Source organism: Phymastichus coffea, unplaced genomic scaffold (genome assembly GCF_024137745.1).
Source record: "Phymastichus coffea isolate CEN01 unplaced genomic scaffold, Cenicafe_Pcof_1.1 PCOF00036, whole genome shotgun sequence".
Classification (NCBI taxonomy): Eukaryota; Metazoa; Arthropoda; class Insecta; order Hymenoptera; family Eulophidae; genus Phymastichus; species Phymastichus coffea.
In genome coordinates this window covers 3,026,490-3,048,464 of record NW_026706847.1, presented here as the reverse complement: position 1 = coordinate 3,048,464, position 21,975 = coordinate 3,026,490, and the positions used below count along the sequence as shown (strand labels likewise).

General features: G+C 34.2%; 3 protein-coding genes across 4 annotated transcripts; 2 read left to right on the top strand and 1 right to left on the bottom strand.

Annotated features, from left to right (window-relative positions):
• Positions 1-249: 249 nt before the first annotated feature.
• On the top strand, positions 250-2,462 carry LOC131663523 (survival motor neuron protein). Of its 2 annotated transcripts, none has more exons than XM_058933978.1 (6): positions 250-771; positions 941-1,122; positions 1,185-1,299; positions 1,516-1,795; positions 1,879-1,949; positions 2,327-2,462. In XM_058933978.1, exons 1-6 carry the CDS (start codon positions 723-725, stop codon positions 2,380-2,382), a joined length of 753 nt encoding a protein of 250 aa, XP_058789961.1. In that variant the 5' UTR covers positions 250-722; the 3' UTR covers positions 2,383-2,462. The 2 variants fall into 2 exon arrangements, with proteins under 2 accessions (XP_058789961.1, XP_058789960.1); XM_058933977.1 differs by having other exon boundaries at positions 252-771; positions 923-1,122.
• A 152-nt stretch (positions 2,463-2,614) lies between these two features.
• LOC131663522 (katanin p60 ATPase-containing subunit A-like 2) lies at positions 2,615-5,112 on the bottom strand. Its single transcript, XM_058933976.1, has 8 exons — positions 4,946-5,112; positions 4,666-4,736; positions 4,285-4,461; positions 3,911-4,217; positions 3,658-3,826; positions 3,457-3,569; positions 3,180-3,388; positions 2,615-3,066 (listed from the first exon to the last, which is right to left on the bottom strand). Exons 1-8 carry the CDS (start codon positions 5,054-5,056, stop codon positions 2,616-2,618), a joined length of 1,608 nt encoding a protein of 535 aa, XP_058789959.1. The 5' UTR covers positions 5,057-5,112; the 3' UTR covers position 2,615.
• A 1,751-nt stretch (positions 5,113-6,863) lies between these two features.
• LOC131663463 (uncharacterized) lies at positions 6,864-21,950 on the top strand. The gene is made up of 5 exons (XM_058933891.1): positions 6,864-7,150; positions 8,918-9,203; positions 10,215-10,375; positions 17,802-18,039; positions 18,478-21,950. Exons 2-4 carry the CDS (start codon positions 9,149-9,151, stop codon positions 17,988-17,990), a joined length of 405 nt encoding a protein of 134 aa, XP_058789874.1. The 5' UTR covers positions 6,864-7,150; positions 8,918-9,148; the 3' UTR covers positions 17,991-18,039; positions 18,478-21,950.
• The last annotated feature ends 25 nt before the right edge of the window (positions 21,951-21,975 follow it).

Sequence of the window (21,975 nt, the reverse complement as noted above, 5' to 3'; positions counted from 1 at the left end):
TGCTACGTCACTGAAACATTTTTAAATCACTATATTCAGATTATTTTAAAATTTTTTTGGTAGCTCTGTTGCATAAATTATATATTTTTTATCAGAGCTTGTCTAAAATAAGAATTGACATTTAGAACAATTCCTTAATAGAAATCTATGGAGCATTAAAAAGAGTGACCCAGTAAGCTTAGTTTGATTATCGAGCTTACACAGCCCTGGAAACTTAGTTCTATTGCAATAACCAAATGTAATGATAAGTAAATGTAAAATCAACATACAAAAATGAATGCCATTAAAAAATGAGAAAATATCTGAAAATATTGAATGATAAGAAACATTTGTAATTTTATCAAATTAGTTACATCGAAATTTGTGTTTTTGTGTTCGGTTGACGAATGTTATCCAATCCCGCGCCTGGACTAGACTAGGGGATACAGTACTACTATAGCAGACGATCATTCCAATTATTCTTAGCCGACAGAGAGCGCTCCTGAACTCAAAAATTAACATATTATCTTATTTTGGCTAATGGCCTCTGCAGTCTGCTCTCAAGTCAAGTCTGCTGAGCCCAGCACAACAGCACTGCAGTTTGATCTGAGCCATGAGCCCTAAGGACTTTGAAAAGAGTCCTGAGCGATGGTTTTATTAGTTTTTTATCATAAATATTAATTATTGCAAGTTCTTAACAATATTTGAAAGTTATTCCAGAAGTAATAGGAAGAAAAGACAGGATGGCAGAGGACGATAATCTATTATTCTGTAGATCTAGCAATAATACAAGTAAGTATCACGTTTTCGTGAAATTTAGGTTATGTTTTGCTATCTTTCTCACTGCTTAATAACAATACCGTATAGATTAAAACAGAGCTTTTTAAATAATTTATGATTTATGATATAGCGTATTGTCGTCTACAAATTTATTTACTTTAAGCTGAACATTGGGTTCAAGAACAAGATGAACTCTGGGATGATACTGCTTTGATCAAAGCCTACGATAAGGCAATCAACAAAGCAAAAGAAGAAGTATCCAAACGTTTGGGTTTGGAGAATCCACAGTCAGCTGCAATGTCAAGTACAAATTCCACGGGTACCAAAAGTAAACACAAGGCTACATCACAAAAAAATCAAAGGGTAAATCTTCCAAAGTCAATATCTTTTACATGTTCATTTATAATTTTTTATTTTTTTTTAAGAGATGGTGTGTCGGATCTCCATGCCGAGCTGTCTATTCAGAAGATGGTATAGTTTATGAAGCTGTGATTGTAAAAATCTTTGACGACTCCAAGACATGCATAGTTAAATTTATTGGTAATAATATTGTGAATCAATTGATAAGTCTATTATAATTCTAGCATTCAGCCATAGGTCACTGCCATAACCCTTGATTTTTTTTTTAAATAACTGCAAAATTATATATTGCATTTTCTTAAATTGACTATCATTGTTAACTGTCTAAATATTAACATAACATTTGAACAATGATTGTTGAAGTTTTTATAGAAATATAATTGCATGATTTTACAGGTTATGAGAATATAGAAAAAGTTAAATTGGATTCACTCACAGAGTCTGAGGGTTTACAAAGTCAAATTGCTCAACAAAAAGAAGCTGCAGAAGCAGAAAAAAATTCTGCTAATTTAGAAGATGATGAATCTCATATAGCAAATGGATATCAAGAAAATATGGACTATGAAACAAATGAAATTAAATCATTTAAAAATTTTTACAATCCAAGTTCTTCATTTAACCCTAACTTTGGAGCAATACCTCCAGCACCACCACTACCACCACAGTTTATGGCTAGGTTAATTTCTATTTTATTATATATAAATATAAATATAAGTATAAATATATTATCTGCATATGTATTGAATTAATTCATTGCAGGTTACCTGAAAATGATGCAGATGCTTTGTCAAGTATGCTAATGTCATGGTACATTAGTGGATTTCATACTGGTGAGTTATAGTTTCATAATTAACTAATGAGCATGTTTGAAACAAACACAGATTTCAATAGAATAAATGTGGAGCCACTGTGTTGCTCATTGATTGAATATATCAGAACTTGTTACAAAATTTTGACTAGAATAAATTATTAAAAATTGTAATAAATTATAAAACAAATATGTGAAGAGTTTCATATTATACTTTTTCTTGACTTAAAAAATAATTTATATTAAAATGTTATTGTTGCATTTCTAAATATTTGTTAATTAACTAATTAGATGGTTATACAATGGGTATATGAGTAACATAGCCGCGATCTTTTATATTACACAAATATCATTGAAGCTAGTTCTGTATTATATCTTATGTATGAATATTAATTGCAGGATACTATCATGGAATGAAACAAGTACAGAGTAATCAAGGACACAGAAAAAAATAACAAGCATGAAATTGAAGACTTTTTAAATTGTAAAGTATTATAAGTTAAATTTGTATAAAATATTACTTTCTACAAAATCATAGCCAGTTTTTTTTCTATGTATCCTAAAATTTATTAAACATATTTAATATATTTAAACAATACGGTTTATAATGTAGACTGCAGCTTTTTTACATTATATTATATTTTTATTTGAATAATATCGTTTATTATTAATAGATATTGCCGAACATTCATTTATCATATTCTACGTATCTACATTCAGTTGTTCTATCTGTTCTACATTCATTCATCATTACATCATCTTGTTGATTAAAACTTTTATCCCATTTAGAATATCTTAATTGTGTAATTTGAGCAATCGGTTTGATAGAACTCATGGCTTTTGTTATGTAAGTCAAATCATTTACACCTTCATCATTTTTATAATCCTTTAAAGATAAACTCTTATTTTCTAAGTAAGCCCATATTGGACGAAGCTGCATCATCCATGCTTCTTTACATAACAGTTTTAAATCTGCGCACGAATAACCATTAGTCTTGTTTAATACAGTTTTATACTCCAATTTGTCCATCAGATCAGGTTTCAGGTAAACTTTAAAAATTTGATGTCTTGCTTGTTCATCCGGTAAACCTACGTAAATACGTTTTTCAAGTCGTCGTAGTAAAGCCGTATCCAATTCCCTATAAATTAAATTGCGTAAATTAACATAATTTCAAAAGAAATACATTTCTAAGATATTAAATTAATTTTAATACGTTTATTTTCTGACAATAAGATATATTTTTTTATTTACCATGGAACATTCGTAGCCGCTAATAAAAGTACGTTAGCATTTTCCATCGATAAGAGACCATCAAGGCGAGCCAACAGTTCCGCTCGGAATCTTCGGCTCGGTTCAGACTTATTATTTCCTGTGTCACTACCTCCTCCGCTCACGGTCCAATCAACTTCATCAATGAATATTATCGCAGGAGCGTAGTATTTAGCTAAGTCTAACAGTACCTTCGAAAAGTATACATTTTGGAATAAAATTATGACAAACGGTTGGGAGAAAACTGTTTAACACTCACCCGGACGTACTTTTCACTTTCGCCTCGCCACTTACTAATGAGAGAGCTGGAAGTGATATTGAAAAAAGTTGCTTTGCACTCAGTCGCAACTGCTTTTGCTAACATTGTCTTTCCTAGAAACGAAAAGTTTATTATTTACTGGGAATCATGACATTTACGAAAGTTTTGTAAAGTTCGATTTATTCTTGCATGATTGACTACCTGTACCAGGTGGCCCGTACAGTAGTACACCTTTCCAGGGTGTTAATCTATTGTTAAACATATATGGGTATTTGAAAGGATAAACAGCTGCTTCCTTTAACAGATCTTTACATTCCTCAAGTCCCTTGACATCATTCCAACGTACATTTAAGTTAGTTAGAACTATCTCCTAAAAGTCACGATATGAAAGAAACTCAACAAAATTTTATGAAGTGAACAATTGTATCGTGTTGAAAATTTTTAAATGCGTTACCTTTGCAATCATCTCGGCTATTTCACGCCACTCTGTTCCCGTGGGGTAAAGTTTACCAAGTGGTTTCAAAGAGTTGTTGCAGTCGAAATCGATATCTACGTCATTATTAGTTTTATCTTGATCGTTCTCGAAATTGGTTGTCGGAAACAATGGTTTTACAGTAATGTTAAAGTTGGGCTCTGTTTTCAAAGAATTATTTTTTACTTTTTCTGCCGCATTGTTAGAATTATCATTCGCGTGTTTTATTGATTCCTCGTCCGTTTTCCGGTGACTTTTATTGGCGCTTTTGTTCTTCTCTTTCTTATTTCTTTAAAAGATGAACCATTTTCTTTTCATCATGTTCTGCATGACAAAACAAATAAGACATCACTTACGTGGCGTTGGTAAAGTTCGATTCTCCTCTTTTGCATATCTTGGGATATTTATTAAATTTTGCAAAGTAGTAGTCTGAATATTCCAACAAAATAGTTTCGAGGTCAATATTATCGCAGATCTCAATATCAGTCGAAAGATGCGCTTCGTTAGCAAACACTTCACATGCATCCGTGTATCTAATAAAAGAGAGCGAGCGAGCGAGAGAGGGGGGGGGGGAGAGAACGAAAACGTTTTGAGTAAAAGAAAAAAAGTAGAAATTCCGTTTGAAATAAATACTTGTCTGCTGCGTAGCTATACTCTGGCAAAGTGTCGGCAGGCAAGTATAAGCGTATATAAATGAAGAATTCGCTCGCGACGAAGTAGGTTTTGATAATATTTACCCTTGCTCTTGTAGGAAATCTGCCACAAGATACAGCAAATTTCTTCTCCGCTCTTGAGCACGCTTCTCTTCCTGATTATCATATTAATGAATTATATTGCAAGCTCAGACTTAACCTTGCTAGATAAACGCTTTATGTTGCGCTATGCTTCCACGGGAAGCTTGGCATTTGCCTCTAACTAACTTGTAAATAGTTTACTTAAATTATTATTTGTTTGATCGAAAGGATTTATTTGATAAGAAGCTTTTAGAATGTAGAGTATATGTTCGGATAATCTTACCTTTTCTCTTGCAAGGCACGTCATACGATTGCTGCTGGCATTGATTGAAAGCCCTTCCATTCTGAACGAAATGCAACTTAATTTACTTAATGTGGAAATGTTATCTTGCATCAAATATAACACTAAATTTAGTTTGTTTTGTCACCTATGCAAACATACTTGAACCTGGCCAGTCGAGCTACATTTCACACGGTACACTTTAAAAATCGACTTATTTGGTTACCATAGAAACCTACACCGGTACCTACCTTTCTTGAACTAATTGTAAGCCTCTAATTTTTTCTCCATTCAGTATTTTCAGCCTGTAATCATCAATAAAAAAGATATCTTCATATATTTTTATTTACTTAAATAATCGTATTGTTTGTTAAGCCCGATGTGCTTGAAACATAATTTCGTGTCATACATCGATAAATTTGAACTACATGAGACATTCCGTTTATAAAATCGTGCACATACATTTCTTGAAAACATTTGGATTCCTCGAAACTTTTGATATTTTTTTTATTCAAGAGAGTAGATATTTGATATTTTGATGTATGAGATCCACTGCATTTACGTAGAAATACGTATAGGATAGTGCATGCGTCACTAAAGCGGAGTCTATACGACAGTCTGTAAATGCCAGCTTGTTGAGTTGAGAAGTGATATATAACAAGCACTTATCGTATCTAGAAAATTTTACTTGATTGACATGAAACTACTACAATAGTTTGCCTGTAGTTTATCCCATCGTGACTTTTCATTTACTCATAGAACGCTTGTATTTTTAAAAAAGCGTCACAAGTTTTCTCAACGGAACCCCATATCGCTGAAATGATTTCGATATTTTTTCAATTACTGGAACTCTCACGAGCGGCTTTAAATCAATCAAGAGTTAAGAAAAAGTTGCGACGAAAAGTAATCAAACTTGAAATTGAGTTCTTATACGTGATTCGAAACAGCCGAACTATTCACAATTTCCGTGGAGAACGAAATATGTTAGACGAACACTGATGCCTCCGAAGTAAATGTCAACGATGTTTCACCGCTTCATGACAGGAGGCAACAGTTCATATCCGTGCCAATTTAGATCGTCAATTTACATTTTTTTTTATTTTGTTCATTTTTGTTGTTGTTACGATTAAATTTGGAAAGGAGTGGAAAATATTTCACTGATTTGATATTTGATTGTTGTGTATGCATTGCTGAATATGTATAGAATGGAACATCTGAAGAATGATCACACTACAGAACTATTCAATGCGGAAGATCAATCTTCAAAAATTGTCATTGCCATTTCCTTGACCTCGGCGATATCTCTGATGTTTTAATCGAGCTATTTTTCGAAGACGCGTTTTAATCACGAGAGGTTTTCGATATATTTAACGTGCTCTGTTAAACAATGTTAACGCTAAAGTACTTTTGATAGAACTATCCGTACAAAATTTGTGTTACAGCTCACAGTTTCGTTCGTCTTGAATTCATCGGATAGCTACTAAGTGACAGTATCAAGGTTCTCTTTACTTGTACAGTACAGCTTTGATGTTCATCAACAAAGTACCATCATTACATCACGATTAACAATCTTCCTACTACAGTTAACTCTTAGTCAAGCTGTTCACTCTCGAAATCAATCTCAAAAACTTCACATATTCTCTATCAATAACGGCTTGTCAGTCAAATTCGGAATTCCTCAACGAGCATATATCCCATCATCAGTGCATGTACATCAAAGTGTAGCTTTCAGCAGCAGTAGTGAGTACAGCGATCTCCACCCACCCAGCTTTGCAGCTTGCAAGCAAGAGAGAGAGAGAGAGAGAGAGAGAGAGAGAGAGAGAGAGAGAGAGAGAGAAGGAGAGAAGGGCATGTGGCGTTGGTGTAGAGTTCGATCGACCCGCGCGAGAGCAAAGCAGTAGTGCTGCTCGGATCGCGCTGCTCTGCGACAACACACAGTCGCGCGCGAGCCGTCGTCTAGACCAGCACGCGCCGCTCTTTCCTCGTCGTCATGTTTGCTGCCACTGCTGTTGCCGACTGAACCACTGTCACAACAGACCGTCCACTAATGCATCACCACTGAGTATTTGTGGATTTCGCCCAAGATATCAGCGGCAACTGCTGCAGTGCGTGAATGGTATCTGTATAGATATACGGCTTTGCGTGCAACCAAATGTAAGGGAGGCAAAATAAAGAGGCACACAGCATGGATTATGTTATTGTTCGAAGGTACAATCATTCATGCTTCTCGCACATGCACACTTCTCTTCATTGTGTCGCATAGCTTTGGACAAATTAATCAGATCTACGCACGATATTATGCACGAGAGCTTGCGTGGGCTGCGATTACGCTGCATGGAAGAGAGAGATAGAGCGAGAGAGAGAGAGAGTGAGAAATATATCGGAAGAACAGCAGTATTCTACTATACTACATACCAACTCTACTTCGCGTGATTTATAGCCTCGACGCACGATGCTGCGTGGAAAATTTCACTGCCAGGCTGCCCGATCTTTCTACTTTTTCATTTCTTTCTCTGCGTATGTCGCTCTCCAAAACTTTTTCATCCCTCACCTTTTTTACGTGGAGCTTTAATTTTCAGCGAGCACGTCTTTCACTTTTCTGCATTTGCCAATATTGGATTCGCGTTCTCCGGCGAGAAAACCGTTGCTCCCGATATCAGTTACAACTCTATTTTTTGTACCTTTGTTTTTATATATATACGTACGAGAATAATATTTCCATGCTGATATCAGTGTAAAAAGAAGTATTACGTGGATCCTCATCGATATTTTTTTCATTGTATTTTAAAGAATTCCTTACCCATATTTCTGACGGAGACAAATAAATGATGAATTATTCGTTCGATGCATAGTATTTCCCATTATTCGGGCAATCTAAAATTTAAATTGTTGCGCTGTAGGTGGCCTATGGATATTATGTAATATTACGAGAAAACAAGCTCTGATCATTCAAAATAATTTCTAATACTTCGTACTTCGAATATTATATAGAAATTTTAGCATGAACTATTTACAGAATTTATAAATGTAAATTTATATACAAAGAAATTTTTATTTACCAAATAAAGGATTTTTTAATATTATCTTACTGTGAATCTTACCTTATACAATTAATTATGTGTTACAATTTAGCTATTCATTTAAAATGTACAATGTCATTTAGTAAATACTCAAAATAAAACAAAAGTGCATAGTTCTAGCTCAATCATAATTCTATATTTATAATCTTTAGTAATATTATTGGATTGTACAGATTTCATTTTAAAAAAGTTTGAACTTTGAAAAAAGGGAGTTTAGAGAAGTTATACTTTGAAATAGAATATATTGAATTACTATCTAGTCCTGTAGTCTTCTTCTAACTCAAAAGTGAATATGATGGTCAAACACATGAATTAGAAACTTGATTTTTTATAGAATGTACGGCATTAAATATTTTCATTGTTATACTATCAGATTTATTATGGTCGGTTGTTTCGTATAATTCAATCAATGTATAAGCAATTTAAATACTTATAAAGATATGTTTGAAATGAGTTGCTCTACAATTGAAAGACATGAGTTTGAATTAATCGATTACAAATTGATATTTAAATATATTAGCGACTAAACAAGTTGAACTAAATCCAGCGAATTCGCAATGAACGCGAAAAAGGAAATCGGAGAAGATGAATATCCGATTCATGGTCATCCAATGATTAAAGTAATCCGACCCAAGTGACATTCGACTTTTATATGGCCGTAGGAGCGCGTGCTAGCCCAAAATATATAGTCGGCTTAATTGTTTTTGGGCAATTTATCCTTGGCTACGATGCACCTGACCCTGCACACATACCTGACCCGCTATTTCCTTGCCTTGGTCGTATGCTATGCAAATTGCACTATACCAGGAATTCCCTTCAATGGCAAAGGCATTCCTCACCCAGACAAGTTGAACTTGCACCAACAGCAATAACACACATGCATACGTATATGTAGGTATTCGTCTGGAATTGTGCGGAGCGCCAGTGGCGATCAAGAAAATCGCTGGCAATATAACTGAGCTCGAGGATCGGTTGGCCGTTGCTGCTGCTGCCACACCACGCGAGCTTGCACGTCGATTCTCCAGCGCCTCGGATATCTACTGTTGAACAATTGGACAGCCGCTTCCTGTTCCAACTCTTCGAACTTTTTTCCCACTCTCTTGCGCTCTCTCAGCCGAGTTTGGCCATGGCTGCTACTACTTTTTGTCTCGCTACCCTGCTGATATTTCTCCTGGAGACAGGTGATTTCCTTTTTCACTTGTGATTATCTGGCGCGAGATTATTTTAATTGGTTTTCTTCTTCCGTGCTTTCGCATATGCCAAGGGCACCATCGGCGGTTTTTAAAATTTCATTAAACTTCACTCTTTCGTTTTGCCCGCGGTTGCGTGAAACAACGTGATGCAACTGAACAATTTTCGAGCGAGTAATTGCCCGAGGCTTATTTTAAAACCTAAGACGACGAGGCTGCTATTTTAAACAGTACTTTTTATAATTGGCTAATTGAAGTAAAACCGCACTTTTCGCTGCCATTGTAATTGACCTAGATCGAAGACTAAAATTGGCGTAGACAGTATATAACCGCTAACTCCACAAATATACTGGCAGACTTACACACATCTAGCCGAATTAGTACTTTACCTGATGAAACTTCCTTTTACGGTGAACATTTCAATTTAAATTTGTCAACTTCCGACTTCATCCTGAATAATTTTAATCGAAATATCCTTAGCAATATCAATTGTCTGACGTAAATAAATCTCCTTTTTAAAGAACGTTCCTTGAAATTGCCACGAGTAGAAAATTTAACGTGGAACGTTGCTTTCCACATTGATTATTTTTCTCAATATCAAGTATTATTGAAGTCTCTTAACTTTAGCGAATAAATTGGCCGTCTTAATTGATTCGAAATAATTTTTCCGAAGGTCGGTGGACAGCATATAGAAATACACCTCCGCGGAAGTTCAAGTCAAACTTTTATTAAAAATTTGCAGAGTTACCTCACTTAAAAACTATAAAATTCAACGAAAAAAACGTGCACAATGAGAAAGAAGTATAACCGCACTTTGACCACTGCAAAGCATTTTTATATTCGTTAACAGGCTCTAAAGGGAACAGAAAGAGACGGATATAGGTCAGGCCGCGTCGCAAAGAATCTAACAGTTTAAGGGTTATTGGTTGCGAGCATGAAAGATCGAACGAGTAGGGTAGGGACGGACAGACGACAAGCTCACGTGGAATTCCTGTCTTGCAGGCAGTTACACACATGCCCTCGAGGAGAACTGCACGGACTTCCAAGGCTACCAGGTTAGACATGGGCTACTCTACGTGCCGGGACCTGCGGTCTGCAGTCTTTGCGTTTGTTACCATTCGGAACCTATGTGGTGTCAGGCCATTTACTGCACGCCACCCTACGTAAGTGCCGCATGTCGTACAAAGAGAAAACGAAAAGTAAAAAAAAATCTGCATTGCGCGACTTATCCCTGCTACTTTCAAAAACGACGCGTGCTTCTCTACTTTGTTATCGGGGCGCCGTGCATGCCGTGACAAATGTCCTCTTTAACTTTTCACCAACGGCCACGTTCTTAGATTTTTGAATGAAATCTTTAATTTATTTTTGTTTGATTTACAATCGCGACTTTTCCCCAAAAAGCCGTTTTCTTATCTTGTCCATTATTAACATGGTAACTTTTATTAACTGCTCATCAGATTACATATTTACGAAAGTGCCAATACAATTCGAAGTTTCTTGACCATAGGATTTGATTTGTGTGAGATTTTAAGTTTAAGAAAACACTAGATTTTTTATTCATTATTTAATTGTTTTTATATAATTTTAATATATTAAATTTTATAATTTTAATATATTTTTATATATTTTTAATTGTTTGTTCATATGTAATAGTCGAATTGTTTAAACCATTAGCTTCATTAAAATATTTATTGTTATTTTTTTAAGAATAAAACACTAAATGAAACAATAATATTCACATCAAGTAATGAAATCACACAGAACTATCGATGCAAGTTCCGTTTCAATTCGAAAAAACTTACGCTGTGATACTTCACACACATTGCAATCTGGTCTTGAAAATACGAAAGAGAAAGAGAGAGAGAGAGAGAGAGAGAGAGAGAGAGAGAGTGACGAGTATAGAGAGCTAGGAGGAACGCAATTCGACTCTAGATTTGCACTTGCAGCACTTTGCCCGAAGTGGTGGAAATCCATTTAATCTGAAGTTCCGTTTCCTCGTGTCGAGGCGTGTGAAAGAAGATGGTAGAGTCCGCGCGCTCGGCTCTCAACGGTTTTTCCATTTTTATTTGAAGGCCAGCGTCGCCAGAAATTCCCGTTTCACCCTGTGCAGCGCAGTTCTCTCCTTCATTGCGTCAATTAGATTCCGAGGTTGATAAAGTGGTTGAGGTACTTGTTCCTGAACTTGTTATCGCGCTCAACAGTAAATGCCGCGAGCGTCTTTTGCGCAACACTGCCACGTATTTAGAGCACTATACTCTTCCATTTATCGGGCAATAATCGATCACGTTCACTTATTTTTGGGATCCGAGCAAAACTTTGCCTCGCTACCCGTGCCCAGCTATATTCACAAAATTTTTCAGAAAACTTTCGAATTACACTTTCTTGACTACCAACTTCTCACAACTGAAACATCTGTTTGCAATTTTCGGTGCAACTGCTTGAAAGAAAAGTTATGAACTTAATTTTAATATACTTGAAATTAATTTGGGTATAATAAGCTTGCATGTAAAATATATTCATTCATTTATTATGGTATTAAAAAAATTTTTGAACAATATTGATACACTGCGATCTTTTAGAAATATTTTATAAGAGTAAAACATCTCTCCATTCCACGTTCATCAATTTTTAAAGTTAGAAAATTAACGATGACAGTTTTCCCGATTACCACTGCAAACAAAGTAATACTGCAAAGCTCGTAAATTTTTATGTAAATACCTACACAGATGGAGATAGCATCAAAAATTTGTCTACTATTTGAGATTTTTCAAATTATAACGTTAGTGTAACAATAATAACGGTAGTCGTGTTCTTTTTACATTTGAAACAGGCCACTTTTACGAATATTTCATCCAAACGCAAATTTTAATAATACATACATGACAATAAAAAAGCTCAAGCTAGACTATTGACGCGGTGGGCACGTGAATGACTTTTACATGGAAAATTCAAGCCCAATAGTCGCATTTTTTGTTTTTTTTCGCACTTCCGTGTGTAATGCATATGTCGTGCTCGACATTAGATTGAGCCAGGCACACAGGCTGATTTACAATAGCGAGCGTGGTGAGCCTTCTCTCGCGGATTAATTTTTCATCAACACGCGAGTGACTCGAGTTCTCGCGCGTTTTGATAAAAGGTCCTGAGGGAGCTATTTTTATAGTGTCGCGCGTTACGCGTGGTCTCTCAAGTCAATCCGTGTATTATGTAAAGTTGCTGTAGCTGTGCGCGGTCACCAGTTACGAGTGTAACCGTGTTTACTCTCGTCGCAAAAAAGTTTGAACGTGCGGTGCTTATTGAATATTCCGTCGTCATTGTCGTGTCAATAAACACTAACAGATATTTTTAAATAAATGATAAAAGTTTTTAATCGTTAACAGTGAGGTTGCGTGTAGTTAAGTAGTCAGTTTTATGTTTAGTCAGACATGGTATCGAATGGATCTCCCTCTCGATATAATCTTTTTTGCATGCGAAACCTGCTATTTATTATAGCTCATTAATCGATTTGCATCGTGCAAGTGAGGAATCAAATCGTATTGCTATTCATATAATTTTAGATTATATGGTTGAGTACTAATTTCTCTATCATCTTCAAGAAGAAAGGGTAGTATCTTGATGACCTTTCCAAGGGGACGTTTATAGCTGTTAACGTTATACAAGAAGGATAAAAGACGAAATACTTGATAAATGTATACATAGAAAAAAGTTATAAAGCTTTTGATAAAATTTTTTTTTATATAATCATGATTTCTTACCATTATGTCAAATTCAAATTTTATATAGGAATGCATAATTTTTTTTGATTAACTTACTTCATGAATATTTTACTTGTGTTTATTAAGAATATAATATGCCAATAATTGCATAAAATATGCATATGCATCAAGTTATCATTTCGAGTAATGGACTTTCAAAAATGTTGTTAAAAACTTTATAAGATATTTCTGCTTACGGTGGCAAATTATACCGAACAACATCAAAATTTGTACAAAAATATATTTTTGGTCGATTAAAACGTAGTATTTATAGTTATTTTCAACTATCCCAATCGTGGAATAATATTTCATATTAGTACAACAGTATTACGTACGTCACATTTTAGAATGTAAAATAGATTTCTTGCATTCAATGTATTCAATTAACATTGAAGTTTCGATCAATAAAAAAAACTTTCATCTAAATTTAAAAAAATGGAAAATATCTGTCTCTAGTGGAATTAATAAAAAATGGCTGAGAAATAAATCCACTATATTTATCGACTACAAGGAACATTGTACTTTCGTGCAAGTTTTAGAAATAACATTATTCATAAGTACGAGTTAGAGCTTCAAGTTCTAACTTTCGTCACTTATTTAATTATATTACGTCTCTCGCGTACAGCTCAATTATGAAAAACAAAGTAATTGTTTGTGCAAATTTCATGTGTTCTTGCATTTGACAAATATACAACTGTTCCCATTTTTATTCATACGCGTAAAATAAATTCTAAAATTCTGTTTTTCTAAAATATACATTCATATTCTTTTTACAAGTATTTCTTAATCCAATTGTATTATTTAAATAGCAATACTACATACAATATTTTGTTATGTTATATAAGGTATATTTGTTCAAAACGTTGAACTATTCAAAGCAAACTCAATATCAAATCAAGCAGGACATCAGGTGACTAATGCCTAACCGAATCTATACCATAACTACTTACTCGTCTTACTGAGAGCCGCGAAAGCCAAGAGTTTCCTCTATTATACATGGAAATTCAAGATGACAGTATTGTTGATTCTCGGAAGCAGGTTTTGGATTTTACTTTCTAATGAAGCCGCCGTAGGGCGCGTTAAAACGTCAAATTTAAATTTTCATACATTTCAAAAGACATTTTCTGGAATTAAATTGAATTCTACAGCATGAACATGACACTGTCTCGAAATTCAAGAAGTACTTGATAAATTCACTCTCGCAATTCAAATCTAAGTATGGTTGAAAATTTGAAAAATGCATAGATAAAGAACAAGCGATAAGAAAAGCGATTTCGAAGCGGTAAAGAGAATCGCTTCATTTATTTATTTATCTATTCGTCTGCGTCATACGTATCGTGCTCGAATATTACGTTGCCGTCGGAAAATGAAGAGCCCTGAAAGACATCTTGCAGTGATATACACATTTCTGACAAGTGCATAATGTATATTTTCTCGCAATTCTGTGCCTTGCCAAGGTACTTTAAACTTTAATGGGTCGTCATGTATCGAAGGTCTCGAAAATATATGGATGCACGGTCAAATTGACGTTACCATGAAAAATTACTTCGGTTTTCACTTTTATTTATAAATCTATCGAACGTTAGTCTCAAGGACAACCATTTGTTATGTGTGTTGACTTTTTCCAGAAGAAAGATTGAAAGCGCAGTTCATTAATTTCAATATATATATATTTTTCGAATTTATAAATAGAAACTGATTCTTTTACTTTTCAACATTGAATCGATTAACACGTGAGAATTATATCGATGACAGCTTCTTTCCCAGCAAGCTTCATATTATGCACGGCTTATCACATTCAATCTTCTAGCTCGAGTCTTGAATTAGAATATCCCAAAATACCCTATTACCTGTAGTGCGTCATCGCGTATCAATTTCGATCAGCAAGCAACTTTAAGTGTTGAAACAGTTTACGTCGATAACGCTTACTTGCATACACAAGCAGCGAATCATTGTATAGATTGATATAGCTACAAAGATCCACTTGATAATTAGACGAGCGAGCGAAAGTTTCCGCATTGCTCGTCGAGTACTTGTCAGTAAGTATGTTCAGCGAGATATAGTATGATGTACATACTTAAACTTTATGAGTTTAATGCAGAATAAAGGGGGAAAACAGAAAAACCTCACGTGACTCGAGTGGTGAAATTACACTGTATACCGTTTAAACCGATACTTTATTAAAAAATAATGAGACACTAGAAAATTGTTTGTTGTCAAAGCGTATTTTTCTTTGTTTTATATGAAAAAACAAATAAATGGCAGCGCTTGTTAATGTTTCCGAAACTGTTATCATGATCCTGTAAAATAATGCGCAATGGAGATCGTAAACCATTTTCGGAAGTGCAAAATAAATAAATCAGTGAGGAAATAAATACACTGAAAAATTAAATTTAGTTTATATGGATTAGAATAACAATAAAAATATAGCCCCAAAGAATCATCTTACGGTACATACGGTATTTCCTAATTTTTCGTAATCGCCACTTCAACACGCTAAAAGGATCAATCAGTCTTAACGCCACTCGACCGTACGTTTTCATTTCATCTTCATTACGCCCTCGAGTGCGCTTGTGAGACATTAATACTGGTCTCGAACTTTTGCTTATCTCTATATATAAGACGTGAACAGCAGATCGATTGATAAAAGTTTTAGCGAAATAAATCAATATTTCAGTCACTTATGTCGCTGATAATTACTGCATCAGTTAATCTTTAGCCTGATTTACGCTTAACGTATGTGCCAAAACTCGTATATGTGCTTTCTATCATTTTTTTATACCTCTAAGGAAATAACAAGCAAAAAATCAAAGAGAGCGAGGACGCGAACTCAAGAAATTTGTATGTATGTGTGCGCGCGCGCGTGTGTGTGTATTGACAGAAGTCGCTAAAGGGAAAATTTGAATGTGCACTGGGAATCAGGTCACATTGGACACTCGACGTCTCGTGCACGTACTGGCTCTTTCTTAGTGTGTATGCGATTCATTAAGAATCGACAATGGTCACGAAGTACCAACATAGTTGTCGTGATTAGTGATTCTATTTTAGATTTTGGAGACTATACGAAGCTTAATGACTTTTGAAACAAAAACTCTCCAAAAAACAAGTGATTATTGAGATGAAAATTTTATGTACAGTACTACCCTAAATTTCCTTCTCTAAATTACACTCGAGCTACGTTCTATTTTGCAGAATATTCAAAATATTATTTGTGTGCGTAAGAAACTGAAAAATATTATATTTTTGTAACGAGGGTTAAGTAATTTTGAGCAAATCTTCTTGTATTACACAAACATCTAGTAACAATAAGATGTTTTCGTGTAACAAGAGGAATTCCATTGGGCACTATTTTGAGATGAGAATCTTTTTGATATAAGCGGAATATAATACCAGACGATTTGGTTTCCGTGTTATTAACGTGATACTGCCACATAAATCTATCATTTATTTTAAATGAAATTACGGTTTTGAAGATTTTTTATAGAATTTTTTTCACTTTCCATTTAAAATGAAAATATGCAAAGCAAATACGTCTGCCGGGCAAATAACACGGCACAAAAGATTTACTTGGTAGCTATTTGCTCTATTATCTCATTGAAAGTATCTCGTAACTATTTCAATACTTAATACAAATTAAGAATTAATAATTAAAAGATGATAATAACTTCACTATATAACAAAGTTTTTCATATACGGTTGCAATAATGCTATGATAAAAATTTTATTATCACTTGTAAAGTAATAAATCTATCCGTTTATTCTACTCGATTTTACTTGTCTTTGTGAATTTTCTCCAAAAATGTTGCTACTCTCGTCAGAAGTTTTCTTTGTATTTCGTCAAACGGCTGCGAACATCACAAAAGCTCTTCTGTACAATGTTCTTTTGACAACTACTATCTTTCTAGCAGCCTTAAAATTCCTTATCAATATGCTGTAGCACTTTTCTCCCTCGAAAGCATATGTAGATGAATACCGTCGACTCGTTTGAAAGTAAAAATCGCTCGATTTACGCTTGAAAGATACAGGATCAGGATAAGCAAATTGACATTTTAGCGAATTCTCATTTTCTTTCCTTCCTAACCAAGCCTGTACAACGTACAAATTGCTTTCATGTTAATTTTATTTAAATTGTATTCAAGAAAGTAAGTTTTTTATTTTACCTGTTCCACTATGTATTTACCTTTGAAATTCGATTATATTCAATCTGGAATTGGAAAACTGACAAATTCAATTTGAATACTTCGGGTTTGGATAGATAAAATACATTGCAAAATTTCATAATATATAAGCTCGAGAGATTGACTTTCATCAATTTTGAACATTCATTTCATTTGAAAATATAACAAGAATTTTCGTTTGAAAGAAATAATAATCATTTCGTTTACCGAACAGAAGTATTCAATTTCGGGGAATAACATTGCCGAACTTTCCAGAGCTCGAGCACTAATTAAGCTAACGAGACGGTGAATCCACTTTTTAGCGTGTTACAATTGACAAATTGTTCGCCCATCGATCTACTTTCGAAGTTCCATTTCACCCAGTTTGTACACACACTCGGCAAAGACAGTCACCGAATCCGCGCAAATTTTCCACCCGTCGGATCACAGAACTCAATCGTGTCCCAATGAACATATGTATATATACTCGTGTACATACACACTATCGGAGAAACACACACACATACCAAATCTCGTCGAGAATTCGGTGCACGTACGCCGTAATCCTCCACAAAGACATTGGCTACGCTTCATGGGTGTATATTGTTTGTAGCCCTCAAAGGCCAATTAACAGATAACACAACTATTGAACTCTTACGAATATACTACTGTATTTACAGAAATGCAAGAAGTTCCGAGTGGGCGAGCGATGCTGCGAATTTCAATGTCTCGACGGTACGGACGCGGCAAATGACTGGAATGATCCTGACCTTATCATAGCTGCATCCTCCATCTCGATTCATCGTCCGAGAGAATTCGCAGCTTTGTTGTTCTTGCCAACGATGCTGCTGAGACTAGCGGCCTCCTAACTCGAGACAAACCCGAGGATTTCTACAACTGGCTTCTTTAAGCACACAGGTACGTTAAAATATTCTCGTCCATCTCTCCACGAGACTTCTTGCCTGATTGTTGTCATTAAAATGTCGCTTTGCTAACTTTGGAATTACCTTTATTTTGAAGTACAAATATTGCGATAATTTGTTCAACGGTCTAGGGTACGAATTGAGATTAAATTTGCTTATGTCGAAACTCGATTTTTCACTAGTTAAAATGAGATACTGAAAATCAGTTTGTCTTTAATAACGAGCTAACAATCTAACTTAATGAAATAAAGTGCAAATCTTAAAGTGCAACAGCGTACAGTGTCGCTTTCAAAAAGAAATCGAGTTTTTGCTTCAAGAAACATTCGAAAAGGCCGCGTAGTTATATCTTGAGAAAAAAAATACCGAAGAAATAGAATTAAGCATTAAAAAGGCTCGAGCATTCTATACGGTGGTCCTTTGATAAATTTTGCAGTTCCGATAAAAACACGCTGAAAGAAGAAAGAAAGCCAGCCCGAGAGAAGCTCTCGAGCCCGATCCATCTCCCGCGGAAGAGATGTACGCAATGTGAAAGAGAAAGTCCTTGGGGAAATCAGCGTCAACACGGCAGATTATTAAAAAAGTCCGCGCTCGTGTGTCGTCGAGGTATGGCTATGCACATTCAGTAAGGAAAGTGAGCACCGCGACACTCGTACAGCGGCTCGGGAAACGGCCGTGCGACATTTAACATTTCGGAAACCATAGTCCGAGAGAGTGATCCGAGGCTCGCGTGGACGCCTGCGCCCGAGCGAAGAGTGAGCGGGGAGGTCGCGCGCCAGGCTCAGATCACTTTGGCGCGCGCACGTGTCGCGCGTTTGATTTTTCGACACGACGTGCGCGAGGCGGGATTCGAAGCACGCTTGCTTCCCCGAGTCTGCGTCAATCGACGAGTCCTCGCGCGCACGGAGCGTCCAAAAAAACTATCTAGCTGATTTTAACATATAGATATGTGTGACGTTATACATAGCACCGTACTAGCTGCAGATACAAGCAAATGCAAGACCCACGGCTACTTTCAAACTTTATATTGTATATGTACCACGAGCAACGAGATGCCAAGTTGAATACAGATACGTAGATATATTTATCTGAAACGAGAGATGTGTACGTCGAGTGATTTTTCAAGCACAATACGAATGTGTATGCGAGATTTGTGATGTATAGATTTTTTATCGGTTTTCGCGCGCGCGCATCATATTGTATAGCTTTTGCAGCCAGTTGTATATCGAAGGCAAGCCTTTTAGAACACGTAGCCAAAAATACGAGGAGGAATTGCTGTTGAAAGATTATCAACTAATTCTTGATGTAGCGCATTTAAAAATGTAAGACGTAAAAGCCTGTTAAGTTTTACAAAAATATACTATAGTTAATTTCACTTAATACTCGTATTGCCTACGCGTATTCCTTGTAAACTTTTGTTATATGAATATTGTTCAAGTTTGTCTGTTGTACGCTTACAAATGTGAGAACTGTACTGTTGGCAATTTTTTTAATGAATCTCGAATATGAATGCTATTTTAGACAATTCAATGAGCATTTGAATAATGAAAGTTATCGTGATTATACCACTTTTAAAATAGTGCACGTTTTTTTTTTTCATTTCTAAATGTTTTGCAAATTTCTTTATTATGCAATTGATATTTTTTACCTAAGCGTTAGAAGTTTATAATTTTTACAATTTTGAAAATGGAAATTTTTCGGCTAGATATAAGATACGTTGTTACAACTCTTCGCCAGATTTTAAATATATTCCTGCGTACTTATCTTGAAGGCAAGTAAAGCCGCAAAATAATTTTTATGTACAGAAATTGCAAAATGTCAACAAGTGGATTGGCGTTATTTCTGAATGAAATTAATCTGCACAGAAAACATACAGTACGTCCAATAGACTATAATAATAAATGGTAAATATATGAATAAATATATGGGAAATGCTATGACTATATTTTCCTGAGTAATTTTTAATTACTTAAAAATAAATATTTCAATTTTTATACATTTATATTACAGTGTAACTGAAAGTTTATTGATTAATTTTAAGTTATAAATTCAAAAAGAACGACAGATAATCTATAAGAAATAAATACACTAATATAAAACTTTCTATATTGAATTCTATCTCCTTTTGGTATATCTATTCTTTTCAAATACAATTACAAACTAATTTTATAATTTAGGTATAGGTATGTGTCTTTCGTATTAAATAAATATAGTTTATATTTTTAGAAATACGAACATGATTTAGATATAAACTATAGTGCGAAAAAGAAATACATATCTTCTTGAAGGATATGATCATATCTACACATAAGAATCCTACAGGTTGAAAAATTATCACTTTACTATAAACTTGCATGAGCTACATAAAGATAATCTGCATGTTTTTTAAGTCTTATCTAAATATAAGACAAGTTATAAAAAAAATATTTATTTTATATAAAAACAGTGGCTACAATCAATCCAAGAATGTTCAATGTTACATTTGATTATTTAATAATCTGGTTTTCTCAAGAAATTGTTAGACGTTTCAACGTGTTAAAATTAATATGAAATCATATATTTTTTATGGAATTAATAGAAATGTTGTATTTGTTATAGTAAACATCAACGTTAATTAATGGATTATTAAACAGTAATGCTGAATATATTTCATGTTTTGCAGAAATTTTAAACAACGAGAATGGAGTATGATAAATATGATATTACAACAGTAGCGTATCACTTTACATACATACGTGACTTTATGCATAACTCTTGTAATATATTGAAATGTATTATATTCTGTGTAAAGCTCAAATTACATGTCACTCCAATATTGCCATTTAAACATAATCTCTTTATAAGTAGAAAGAATATAAAAATTTCAATGATTCTTAATTTATGATAAAAACTTCAGCACCAGTTGAATTTGACCAACTGTATATTTTAATTTTTTTTTTTTCGTAATTTTATCTTCAAGCGCTTTTAACAAATATTTTTAATGCCTTCTACTACGAGTAGTAAAGTTATATTCTGTTAAATCATTTTACATATATTTCGAAGTTTTACACTTTATAACATAAATTGATTATATTCAATTGATGTCTCCAAAGCTGTGTATAGTATGTAATGTATAAAAACAGTAAAAGAAGCAGCTTTACGGCACTGCAAAAATGCATTACCATTAACTGAGGGGTTAAAGTGGACTCAATAATCATAAAAAAAAAAGAATAGCTTACTCAAAGGTAACCAAGCTTACGCATAGTTAGATTTACATTTTGATGCCGAGAATAAGTAAAATTGATTTCTACTAAAACAGTTTATTTATAACAGGCAATTTGTACTTGGGCGAATTTGCAATCAATTTTTCAATCCAATGAAAATACATACCATGATAATTTATATCTTCTAAATATACAGTATTTTGATTCACATATATAATTCATAATCTAATTTTTCTGCAGAAAAGTCTTGATAAAAATCAATATAGCTATATATCACTTTAGGAATTTAGGACTCTGTTACTGAACACATGAGCTATTACAGCAATGTAATTTTTTTCTACTCACCGATGTTTAAATCACGTCAAAATTGTCTTAATTTTGAGTTTAGTACTTTGATAAATAATTCATTTTTTAAGCGAATGTAAAGCGAAGTATTATTTACCATAGTACTGTTTGCCCAATATAATCCTTCCAAATAAACGTCTCACTATAGTGTTTCTGTTTCTACATATAATGGAAATCATGATAGATTAAACATTAAAAATTTTTCTCTAATTGGGAAGTCTGCGTCAGATACCCATAAGCGTTAAAAGTACCTGTGAAAATTTTTATGACCCATAACAATGTATTGTGTCATAAGAGAATCTTCAAACACATGCAGATTAATCGTCAAGTGGCCTTTTATGTCAAATAATAACATTGTACATTTACTGTAGAATATACATATCGAT

What these genes read in the sequence shown, in the direction of transcription:
- LOC131663463 (XM_058933891.1), top strand. Translation starts at nt 9,149, where the DNA reads ATGGCTGCTACTACTTTTTGTCTCGCTACCCTGCTGATATTTCTCCTG. An exon ending in GATATTTCTCCTGGAGACAG is followed by an intron (nt 9,204 to 10,214) that starts GTGATTTCCTTT and finishes CCTGTCTTGCAG; the next exon opens with GCAGTTACACACATGCCCTC. An exon ending in TTTACTGCACGCCACCCTAC is followed by an intron (nt 10,376 to 17,801) that starts GTAAGTGCCGCA and finishes CTGTATTTACAG; the next exon opens with AAATGCAAGAAGTTCCGAGT.
- LOC131663522 (XM_058933976.1), bottom strand. Translation starts at nt 5,056, where the DNA reads ATGCAAGATAACATTTCCACATTAAGTAAATTAAGTTGCATTTCGTTC. An exon ending in TCGAACTTTACCAACGCCAC is followed by an intron (nt 4,218 to 4,284) that starts GTAAGTGATGTC and finishes CATCTTTTAAAG; the next exon opens with AAATAAGAAAGAGAAGAACA. An exon ending in AAAGTGAAAAGTACGTCCGG is followed by an intron (nt 3,389 to 3,456) that starts GTGAGTGTTAAA and finishes TACTTTTCGAAG; the next exon opens with GTACTGTTAGACTTAGCTAA.
- LOC131663523 (XM_058933977.1), top strand. Translation starts at nt 723, where the DNA reads ATGGCAGAGGACGATAATCTATTATTCTGTAGATCTAGCAATAATACA. An exon ending in TAGATCTAGCAATAATACAA is followed by an intron (nt 772 to 922) that starts GTAAGTATCACG and finishes ATTTACTTTAAG; the next exon opens with CTGAACATTGGGTTCAAGAA. An exon ending in CATCACAAAAAAATCAAAGG is followed by an intron (nt 1,123 to 1,184) that starts GTAAATCTTCCA and finishes TTTTTTTTTAAG; the next exon opens with AGATGGTGTGTCGGATCTCC.